Source organism: Salvia hispanica, chromosome 2 (assembly GCF_023119035.1).
Source record: "Salvia hispanica cultivar TCC Black 2014 chromosome 2, UniMelb_Shisp_WGS_1.0, whole genome shotgun sequence".
Taxonomy (NCBI): Eukaryota; Viridiplantae; Streptophyta; class Magnoliopsida; order Lamiales; family Lamiaceae; genus Salvia; species Salvia hispanica.
This window is the reverse complement of record NC_062966.1, coordinates 9,562,915-9,575,315: the sequence shown is the minus strand read 5'-3', so window position 1 is coordinate 9,575,315 and position 12,401 is coordinate 9,562,915. Positions and strand designations below refer to the sequence as shown.

The 12,401-nt window shown below is 31.6% G+C and overlaps 1 protein-coding gene across 1 annotated transcript; it reads left to right on the top strand.

Annotated features, from left to right (window-relative positions):
- The first annotated feature begins 1,323 nt into the window (after positions 1 to 1,323).
- On the top strand, positions 1,324 to 4,757 carry LOC125207915 (cation/calcium exchanger 5). Its single transcript, XM_048107429.1, has 2 exons — positions 1,324 to 2,286; positions 3,911 to 4,757. The coding sequence occupies exons 1-2, from the start codon at positions 1,396 to 1,398 to the stop codon at positions 4,673 to 4,675; spliced, it is 1,656 nt and encodes a 551-aa protein (XP_047963386.1). The 5' UTR covers positions 1,324 to 1,395; the 3' UTR covers positions 4,676 to 4,757.
- The last annotated feature ends 7,644 nt before the right edge of the window (positions 4,758 to 12,401 follow it).

Sequence of the window (12,401 nt, the reverse complement as noted above, 5' to 3'; positions counted from 1 at the left end):
CTATTCTATTTTAATATTATTTCCCTCCAATCATTTATCAATGACCTAAATCACTCCTCTCAAATATTTTACTCCTAATTTCTACAAAATCACCGACCTTAATCACCCCCCTCTCCGTCCGCTCCATCTCCCTTATCACGTCCTCATCTGGCAGTTGACGGCCCAGATGGTGCAGGTGTAGGTGGCGGCGCCGAGGTGGGTGGTGTTATAAGCAAAAGTAGTATTTTGAGCAACTACTTACTCCAATTGCTGAGCACCGTAATAATCAAAGTTTGGAAGAAAGCTAAAGGAAAGGAATATGCACTTGATTGAAAAGTTTTCTGATGTCCTCTATTAAAGTTACATAAACTAATTTATAGAAACGTACTGGGAAACTACCAACTACTACTAAACAAGAGAACTACCCACTAATATGCATAATTGACAGAAACTACTTCAAACATAATCCTTCAAGTATGATGGTGTGCGAGTGGAGCGGTTGGAGCGATGAGTGGTAGTCTGGTTTTGGGTGGTTACATCAGTCGTGGGTGGAGTTGTATCAGGTGGCGTCGGCAGGGGAGCCGCGGCGGTCGAGGGCGGAGGGGGAGGGGATGGAGATGGGGGAGGGTGAAGAGGATGAGGAAGGTGATCCAGCCAAGGATTCGTTTCCAGCTGAAGCATTTATTTTGCTGGCCGTGTTTGTACATGACAGGAAACTGTGTCGGTGATTTTGTAGAAATTAGGAGTAAAATATTTGAGAGGGGTGATTTAGGCAATTGATAAATGATTGGAGGGAAATAATATTAAAATAGAATAGAAAAAATTGAAAAAATTAGAAATCCCTTATTCTGAAAAATACGCATGCCACGATCCCAAATTACGAAAGGCCAGCGAAATTAATCCCTGATCCCTTATTCCGAATTCTCTCGTAAGATAATAGTCTATTTAATAATTTATGAATATATTTGTGTAATGCGATTAATTTGACTGAAAATGATTAATAACTATTATAAAAAATTATAGTATAGTCATTATTATTTAAATTAAGTAAACTATTATGAATATTTTTTTTGAGTTTTATGTACGTATATATACATGAGATTATCATAAAATTTGGATAAATTTTCTCTGTTTTAGAAGTTTGAGAAGATTTAGATAACATTTGTTAATTTTCAGCTTTCCATTTGACAAAATTTTATTAATTGGGAATACCATATATCTATATTAATGAATATTTTCTCATGTGAATATACACGTGTTTGTGAGGCATTGGAGATCACAGATCCGGAAACAAACGCGTTAAAGAAAAGGCGAAGATTAATTAGTAAAAAATTTAGTGTAATCAAAAGTCAATCTACTGAAGCAAAAACACAAACACTATGAGTGCTTAAATGAGTGCACAAAATCTAGAATGGCATGGCCTTCAAATTCACCGCCGCCGCCGCGTGCCGCCGGATTTTCAACTTCACCGTGATCCCACTCATTCTCCTCACCACCGTCCTCTTCTTTCTCCTCCTCCCTCGCACTACAATTCCTAACCACCCCTCAAAACCCCAACTATTTCCCCACAGATCCTTGCTCACACCGACCCCCAAATGCTCGCCCTCCAACACTACAGCGGCCGACGGCCTATTCAACTACTCATCTCTCAATTCCTGCTTCTTCGGTGGGAATCCATTCCTCTCTGTCCCTTTCCTCCTCCTCATTCTGCTCCTGCAGTTCTACATCTTAGTGAAAACCGCCCAAGATCGCTTCTCCGTGGTGGTGACCAAGCTCGCCGCCCACCTCAAGCTCTCTCCGTCGATGGGCGCCGTGACACTGCTAGCTCTCGGCAATGGCGCTCCCGATGTGTTTGCGTCGGTGGCCGCTGTTAGAGGGGGGCAGCCTAGAACCGGGTTCGGTGCGATCCTCTCTGCTGGGACATTCGTCTCCGCTTTTGTCGTCGGCTTCGTTGCGCTCTATGCGGCGCCGTTTGCAGTCGATCCAGCACCTTTTATTAGGGATGTGATGTTCTATTTGACTGCCTCGTTTTTTCTCTTCTATGTTTACTTGAGCGCTGAGATCTTCTTGTGGCAGGCTGTTGGTTTTGTTGCTTTTTATATATTTTTTGTTGGGATTGTGTTTTCTATGGATTCGGGGTATGGTCTTGCCGGAGAGAAGAGTAGGAGCTCACGGGATGCTGGTGGAGAGTTGGGGTTGGTTGAGCATCGTGAAAATCAGGTGGTGGATTGTGAAGTCGGGGAGTTGATAGCTCCATATGAGGTCGAGAGGAGGACGAGTTTCGGGTTTTGGGAAGCCTATGACAAGGTATACTATCACGATCTGGTCTATATTTTGTGTCCTGCATTTGTGATTTTATGAGATGCTTGTGATAGTTTTCTATGATCATTAAAGTCTGAACGTCCTCATAAATTTCAGCTATATGATTGTCAATTTGTGATGTTTAAAGAGAGAGCGTAATTAACCGTTGGTACTGTTTTAGCTTTACATGAGATGTCAAACTACTCGTTATGTGTTTTATAGTACATGCTTTGGGCGCACTCGCTGTTCTACATGTATGGTATTGTTAAGCTACTACCCTCATGAGTATGTATTTTTTAGTTCTCCTGGCAAGGCAATTAGTTATAGTTTCATAGTGATCTAGCTTCCTTCTTGAGGCCATAAGTTCCCAATGTTCACTCATGAAATGATAAGTATCCATTTCGGCATTTGAGTAGTCAGTTGCAAATTTTCACTATCCTTTTCTTCTGTAGGCATCTGTTTGATTTGATTTGATTCTGTGATTGAGAATAGAACTGCAATGTTATGTGATGCAGCCATTCTGCTGAAACTGACAGCAAGACATGCATTAAGTCATGACTGCAGTTTACTGATGAAGTGTTGACTCTTTGTGCTAGGTTTCCCTAAAGGCCAGGTTATTGTTCTTTAAGAAAAGACCTCAACCTTAAAGGACATTTTGTAGGAAGTTTTAAGCTCTGACATTGTTTGCCCTGCATATGCTGTTCTTTTCCTGAGATGATATTCCATAACGTGACTGTATTAGTTACTAAAGCTGCTTACTCTTATAAGTGAACAAAGAAATGGACATTTATTTTCTGCTGAGCAATTTGGTTAAGATTTGATATGCATTTATCACCCAACCAATAGCTCAAGTTTCTGCTTCAGCTTCTTCATGTGAAGTGTGAACAACTAATCCTGAAACTATCTTTCTCTCATTATCTGAAGCTTTTGGTAATTTTCCTAGTCTAGAACTTGCTAGCTAGCCATCATTATATCAAGGGGTATGTTTTCTTAAGGGAGCTCTCGATCCTATTATTTAAGCAATTCTCAGATCATGTGAATTATTATAGTTATACAATCAATTTTAACCACCTGGTTCTCTTTTCATTTGTTACTCTTGATTCTTGATTACAAAATTGTCTGCTAAGGTGTGATACAACCTCTTAAAGTTCAAATGCATAATTACACTTTGATGATGCAAGAATGGCCATATTATTTTTGTGCCACCATGCTACTATTAATGGGTTTGAGAATGGGATAGTGCTGCTACAGTTCTGCTATATAAATTAAAATTAGAAAAAAAATGCTCTAGCGTCTGAATGTTATTACATTATCAAAGAATATCCTTTGCTAAATGATTGATGACTATGTTCTAGTTTGATTGGCAAAAAATTCATTCTCAACAAAATATGGTAATAGAATCAAATGTATGAATGCTGATGATATCTCTAGCTAGTTTGAGTATATATTGAGTTGATCATTTTGAGTTCAGTGGTACACATATTAGTAGCTAAAACATAATTAAGGTTTCTGATCTCACACGTTTTTTGTACGGATTTTCAACCATTTGACTTAAGCTCTCTTTCTTTCTTGTAGATTATATTGTTTGGTTTCCAATCATTTGACTTAATACTCTCCTTCTTTCTTGTAGATATCAAGAATATGGGAAGTTCCAGTCTCAGTACTTCTAAAACTAACTGTTCCGGAAACTTCACCATCCAAATGGAGCCGATTTTACCAATCAGCCAACATTGCTCTTTGTCCACTGGCCCTCCTATACTCCTGCAAATCATTTATGTCCTTAGACCATCCCATAAAATTTCTTCTTTCAAACACCCAATTTCCACTTTGGTTAGTGGTATTCTGTGGAAGCAGCTCTTTAGCCATCCTTCATTACGTAGTAGAAAAAGAGCCACCCAAAAACGAGCGGATCTCTTCCGTGGTTGTTGCATTTGTCATGAGCGTGTTTTGGATATCCACGGTGGCTGGTGAGTTACTGAACTGCCTTGCAGCACTTGGCATGCTTCTGCAGTTGCCCTCTGCACTTCTGGGATTGACTGTTCTGGCATGGGGAAATTCGATTGGGGATCTTGTTGCTGACGTGGCTGTTGCTAAAGCTGGGCAGCCAGCAATGGCTATGGCGGGGTGCTTTGCGGGGCCAATGTTCAACATGCTTTTTGGGCTGGGAACAGGTTTAGTGATACAGACTGCAAATATTTCCCCAAAAGCGTATAAGCTTCATTTTCACACGAGTATAGTGATTGCATTTGTGTTCTTGATACTGAGCTTGATGGGATCTTTGTTGGTGGTAACGTGGAACCGATTTCGAGTTCCTAGATTCTGGGGATTCTGCCTTGTTGGCCTTTACCTTATTTTCATGATGGTAAGCCTACTCATTGCAGCCTTCTCTTTCTAAAATTTTGGGAAAAGAATCAATGGTTGCTTCATGTATATGCTCGAGATAAACATGAAAATGCCAGGAGTTGTATTTTAGCTTAGTGCCTATATTCATCTTTCTCTGTGTGTGTGTGGAATGGTCGACTCCAAGTTGCATTTTTTCCCGCAAATTTGATGATCACAATCATAATAACTTATGCACAAGATATGATAAAATGAAAATGCTAGCGTATTTTATATGTTAGCTGTGCTCACAATGTACTATGAAATATTGGTCCTCTATAGATCTATTTAAGGAGTTAGCTAACTACACTGCATTATAATGAGCATGCCATGCAATACCTACACTACGCACGCCAGGGACGGAACCAGAAATCAAAGAAGCCGGTGCTAAAATTTTAAAGTATTACTAATATTAAAATATTTAATTATAAAATAATAATATATTAACATATTTAAATTTAAATAACAATATTGTAATATTTAATTTTAAATAAAATATTTATAATTTTTATCAGATGGTAGATGATAATTGTTCCGATCGGCCATCAAATCTAAGAGCAAATGCATGAAACAATTATTAATAGGAGCTCCATGATATATATTTTCAAATGGATACAAAAATTATTCAACCTAACTTTGTACTCCCTCCGTCCCGGCTAAGATGACACATTGCTTAGCCGGCACGGAATTTTATGAGTTATTAGTTAAAATGTTTAATTGGAGAGAGAAAATGTGGGTGTAAATATAAAAATAGAAAGAGAAAGAAAGATTAATATTTTAATAGGAGTGATAAAAAGTGGTTGGGTGTATTAGTTGGAAATGTATCATCTTAGTTGGGACAAACTAAAAAGGAAAACATGTCATCTTAAGTAGGACGGAGGGAGTACATTGTAACAATAAAATTTAAATTTTAATATATATATATTCCAAATATGATAAAATTAAAAATTATACATCGTGACTTTTCATTGAATTTTACATCGAATAAGTACAAAGTCACGATTGAATTCTTCAACTTTTCATTGAATTTTACATCGGATAAGTACTTATCTATAAGAAATAAAGAATAAATTTATATTGAAATGTTATAGTTTACAAAAACATCTTATTTGTTAATTTATAATACTAATATTATACACTATTATAAAAATGATTATATCTTATTTCTTATCAATAGCATTGAAATATAAATATTATGACCACTCCAATAAATAATCTATATATTATATATTTATATACATACCCGCTTGATATAAATACACGGCTTTTTCATTTATTTTATTGGAAATATGTCAGTAACTTTCACATAATATATACTCCCTCCGTCTCGGCTAAGATGTCACATTGCTTAGCCGATATAGGATTTTAGGAGTTATTGGTTAAAGTGTTTAATTGGAGAGAGAAAAAGTGAGTGTAAGTATTAAAGTAGAGAAATAAAGAAAGATGAATATTTTAATAGGAGGGAGAAAAAGTATTTGAGTGTATTAATTGGAGAGAGAAAGTTTTCAAAAAAGGAAATGTATCATCTTAGTTGGGACAAACTAAAAAGGAAAATGTGTCATCTTAAGCGGGACGGAGGGAGTAATATAATAATATCATATCATTAATATTTTTGTTGTCTCCTCTCCTTCCTCAAAATACATCATCTGCCATTACTGCATTTACCTCAAATTTATATTTAGTTTAAGCAAAAAGGGAATGGAGTGCAGGGCTATTCGGAGACGGAGGACTACCGTGACAGGAGGGGAATCGGGACCGGCAGCAGCCAAGCCCCCGCTGGAGCGGTGGCTGGGCCCCGTGTAGTTCCGTCCCTGATATTTCACTTTTGCACGCAAATGGTACCTGATCTTTATTTTATATAGTTTTTGGTACCCCATGACAAAAATAAAATAACTCTGAGTACAAAATATATATTTTTTTTTTTTCAAATGATATTTTTGGATATTTCAATTAAACAGTACTGAATATGTGATTATTATTTTTGCTTTTTGCTTTCTTCTTCTTCTTCTTCTTCTTCTTCTTCTTCTTCTTCTTCTTCTTCTTCTTCTTTCTTTTTTCTTCACTTTCTTCTTTCTTTTTAGCATTTTATCATCCTTTCTTTTTTCTTTTTCTCCTTAGTTTATGTTTCTTCTTCCGTCTTTTTTCTTTTCACTTCTTTTTCTTTTTCCGTTTTAGTGTTTTATACACACATCTAATTGCATTCATAATATAAATCAAGAACAAAATGTCTAATTAAATTAATTATTTAAAGTAATTAAATCAATTGAGTATTTTTTATTAAATTTTTTATACTCATTTTAAGGTTGAAACACCTAACTAAAAATATTCAACTCTTTATATCATTATGAATACAATTCACAATGTTAAATTTTTATTAAGGTTATATTAATAAGTTACTCCCTCCGTCCGCGAATAGGAGTTCCGGTTGGCCATTTTCAACCGTCCGTCATTAGGAGTCCCGGTTAGACATTTTATCTTGGGAGTATAAAAATGACCTCATTGTTCCCTTAATTTAGAAGCTGCAATTAATTTTAATCCACTTTGATTGCAATTTCTCACTCTCTCTCTTAATGTTAGATTTCATTATTCCGAAGAATAAAACAAATAATAATATAAATAGGTCCCACATTCCACTACCACACACTTGAATTATTACACTCAAACTTTTCTTAAAACTCGCACCCAACTCAACCGGGATTCCTATTCGTTGACGGAGGGAGTACTAATTTAATATAAAATAATAATAATAATAATTAATAATAATAATAATAATAATTATTATTATTATATTATGATTATTATTACATAATATTATGTGATTCATAATTTATATAATTATGCTACAATTATTTATTAACTACTATCAGTTTTTAGTATTATAACAATATTATTATTATTATTATTATTATTATTATTATTATTATAATTAATATATTTATATCTATAATTATAATTAAGTATATTTGAATGATATCAAAAAATAAATTAATTATTAATCTATAACATCAAAATAATAATATTAATATTGATTAAAACTAAAAGAGTGAGGAGAATGAGAGAAGATATTATAATCACTTTTGGTACTAATTTTTTGTATGCCCAAAATATATTTTATGACATAAATCAGAAAATGTATTTGTTTAGAGGGCATTTTGGGAAGAAAATTACATCAGGTACCAAAAATGTGATTTATAGGTACCAAAAATGATATAAAATAAAGATCATGCCCCATTTACGTGCGAAAGTGAAAGATCAAGTACCATTTATATAGTTCACTCTTTTGGAAATTTCAATTAAATAGTACTCCCTCCGTCCCACAAAAGATGTCACACATGTAGGACGGCATGAGATTTTAGGAGGTTTTGTTTTGTGTGTTAAATAGAGAGAGAAAATATAATATTTATATTCATGTGATAGAAAACTTTTTCTAAAAAGGGAAATGTGACATCTTTAGTGGGACAAACTAAAAAGGAAAGTGTGACATCTTTTATGGGACGGAGTGAGTACCAAACATGTGATTTTTTTTTTCTTTAGTTTATTCTTCTTCTTTTTTTCTTCATTTTCTTCTTCTTCTTTTTTTCTTCATTTTCTTCTTTCTTTTTAGTATTTTTTCTTCATTTTCTTCTTTCTTTTTAGTATTTTAGCTTCATTTCTTCTTTCTTTTTTCTCCTTAGTTTATGTTTCCTCTTTTTTCTTTTCTCTTCTTTTTCTTCTTTCTTTTTAGTGTTTTATACATACATCTAATTGCATTCATAATATAAATCAATCAAGAACAAAACACCTAATTAAATTAATTATTTAAAATAATTAAATCAACTAAATATTTTTTATTGAAATATTTTATTCTCATTTTAGGGTTGAAAAATCTAACTAAGAATATTCAACTCTTAATATCATTATGAATACAATTCACAATTTGAAATTTTCATTAAGACTATATTAATTGGTTATTAATTTAATATAAAATAATAATAATAATAATAATAATAATAATAATAATAATAATAATAATAATATTGTGATTCATAATTTAAACAATTATACTATAATTATTTATTAATTATAACTAGTTTTTAGTATTATAATAAGAATATTATTACAATAATTAAATATAATTATAATTAAGTATATTTGAATGATATTAAAAAATAAATTAATTATTAATTTATAACATCAAAATAATAATATTAATATTGATTAATAATAATAGTATAAAGAGTGAGAAGAATCATAGAAGATATTATATTATCACTTTTGGTACTTATTTTGTTTATGCCCAAAATAATCTTAATTGTTTGGAGGGAATTTTAGGGTGAAAATTGCATCAGGTACCAAAAATGACATAAAATAAAGATCATGTATCATTTATGTGCGAAAGTGAAGATCACGTACCATTTATGTAGTTCACTCTTTAATATTTAATCTTTTCTTTTTTAGAGTGAACTACTAAAATGGTCCCTGGACTATGGGTTTATTTCGCCCATAGTCCCTGAAGTTTAAAAATATCGCCAGACATTCCTGGACTAAGGGTTTATCTCGAAAATGGTCATTTTTCACTGTTTCCTGTCGAAAATACCCTTTTGGAGGGTTTGGTCAATTTGGTTTTTTGACACTTATAACATTTTAAATCTGGTATTATTTCAGTTATATACTAAATCTGATATTATTTCCAAATTATCATTCTTCTTCCCTTTTGTCATCCTTCACTTTGTTTCTTTATTTCTATATTAAATTTAATTTTATAAAATTAAATTTTAAATATCAATAAATATTTTAAATTAAAACTATTAATTCATGGACACTATAAATATTGATTAAAACAATTAATTTTTATTATTTAATATAATATTCAGCTGAATTGAAGAAGTATAGAAAAACAATATTAATCATGATGGAAAAATAAGAGCTATTCTATTTAGCCTTCGTTCGGTTGTTATAATTGCTTGTGATTGAATAATATGAAGTTGACTAAAAATTTGATCCTACTAAAAATTTTATGTAGGAGTAATTTTGTTGAAATTTTCTAGTAATTTTTTATTGTTTTCAAATTAATAAACGAAAATTATATTAGTCTTACATTAGATGCATATTTATTTTAGAATAAATCGTGTTATATGATCTATTTATGATTAAAGCTATTAAATATTGATTAAAACTAAGGCGTTGTCATACCTTATTGATTAAATATTAGACACTATCAAATATTGATTATGACTATTAATTTTTGTTATTTAATATTTTTTATAATTAAAATTTTTTATTGATATTTAAAAATTAAAATTTAAAATTTAATTTTATAAAATTAAATCTAATATTGAAATAAAGAAACAAAGTGAAGGATGACAAAAGGGAAGAAGAATGATAATTTTGAAATAATATAAGATTTAAAGTGTTAAAAGTGTAAAAAGACCAAATTGCCCAAACCCCCAAAACCCTCGAAAAGGGTATTTTCGACCAAAAATAATGAAAAATGACCATTTTCGAGATAAACCCATAAAATCTAGGGATGTCTAGCGATATTTTTAAAGTTCAGGGACTATGGGCGAGATAAACCCATAGTCCAGGGACCATTTTTGTAGTTCACTCTTTATTTTTAATATAAACAATTATTCATATATACTATACTTGGTAATATTGAAGTATTGTTAGTGGACAATAAGCCTTCTCATATAAAATATTTCCTAAAATAGAAACTTTCTATCTTTAAAGAAATCATCAAAATTAAATTAATTTTCTATTTTCAAAGAACGATTTGCGTACGCAATGTGATCAAATGAAAACTCTAAATATTGTACAAACTCAAAACTATGATCTGGACCATTGAAAAATGTCAACAGATCACAAAAAAACATCAACAGAAAAATGTCAACATAGTCAATGATTGATGTTGTGTTGATATTGTGTTGATCTTGTGTTGACATTAAAATCTAAAAATTTTACACTGTGTTGATATCTGTGTTGAAACAGTGTTGAAGCTGTATCGAGGAGTTTTGAGTTTGTACAATATATAAGTTTGCATTTTATCACTACCCTATATATATATATATATATATATATATATATATATATAACCCATACTAAAAATATTTTCTACGTCCGCCCATGTATGGAACCATCACTCATTCTACTTTTTCCCTCTCTTATTTTATTTTCTCTACTTACTCATAAAATAACACTAAATTAAATACCATGCCGAATTAGAAATGCTCCACTTAAAGTGAGACGAAGGGAATGTATATTTGTTTTATAATAGACGTGAACGTAATAAGTTAGTAGAAAGTGAAGTCCACTTAAAAAAAAAAAATCTGGACTTATTTTGTAGATGGACCAAATTAAAAAATATAGACAATATTTGAGGTGCCTACAAATCAGCGCGGGAAATAGTCACTGGACCTGCCGGTGGATGCCCTTGGTAATTAAAAAAAAAAAAAAAAGACAATATTTCATACAAGTATAATATATATATTAAAACATTAATTTATCATAAAAAAATCACAATTACAATGATAAAATACGTAAGTGACGACACCTTACTAAAGAATAAAACATTTCATATAATAGGTGTGCTTATTTTCACGAAGTGAAGACAATTAAATTCACTGTGTTCTCTTCTACTCCCTCCGTCCCCGATTAAGAGTCACACTTTTCCATTTCGGTCCGTCCTCAATTAAAAGTCATACTTCATTTTTACCATAAATAGTAAGTAGGTCTCACATTCCACTAACCAATTCACTCACATTTTATTATAAAACCAATATAAAAAATAGGTCTCACATTTCACTAACTTTTTCAACAAACTTTTCTTTACATTTCTTAAAATCTGTGCCCAGTCAAAGTGTGACTCCTAATCGGGGATGGAGGGAGTATTATAAAATTGATGAATTTATTTATTATTAGAAGTTTGAAAAATATCATTGTTAATATTCACGATTAGATTTTCATTTTTCACTCAGCTTCCATTCAATTTTATAAATACTCCCTCTACCATTAAACGTTCCATTTCACTTTTATTATATTTAGTAAGTAGACCCTACATTACACTAATTCATTCTATTTATATTTTATTATAAAATAAATATACAAAAGTAGACATCACATTCCACCAACTTTACTTCGTAAAGTCAAATAATTTCTTAAAACTTGTGTCAGTAAAAAAGGAATTCCCAATAAAATTTGGTAGTTTAATGAAAACTTAAATGTTTATTAATTTTTTAATCTCTTTTCATAGAACTAAGAGAAATAAAAACATTTAATAAAAACATTATCCACTTATTCGTTATCCACTTATAGCGGAAATAAGGTGTACTTTTAGAGAATCATTAATCCCGGACCAGATTTAGCACCAATTTTCTTCCACTCTATACATTCTCCTAATTTTCTGGGCTAGACCACAACTGCTATAACATTGCAAACCTCATCCATGCCCCAACTATTAAAGTTACACTATTCACAATTACAAGCTATTTTACTCGTAAAAATAAAAAACGTTGAGCAATTATAATACGAAAAATTCATTTTTAATTCCAAAATTATACTCCCGATTAAAAAAATTATAAACAGGAAATTAAAAAAATTGATCAAAATGAGAGCTACACTTCCCGATTTCCAACATAAAATTATAAATATACTATAAATTTAAAAAATGAAAATAAGAAAATCAAAATAATCTCCACTTTCCCAATTCCCAAAAAAACTATGCACGCCTCTTTCTCTCTCCCTCTTATTCTCCTTTTCCTTCTCCC

Excerpts from the sequence above, each read along its gene's own strand:
- LOC125207915 (XM_048107429.1), top strand. The coding sequence starts at position 1,396 with ATGGCCTTCAAATTCACCGCCGCCGCCGCGTGCCGCCGGATTTTCAAC. Across the intron at positions 2,287-3,910 it reads TTTGGGAAGCCTATGACAAG|ATATCAAGAATATGGGAAGT; the intron begins GTATACTATCAC and ends TCTTTCTTGTAG.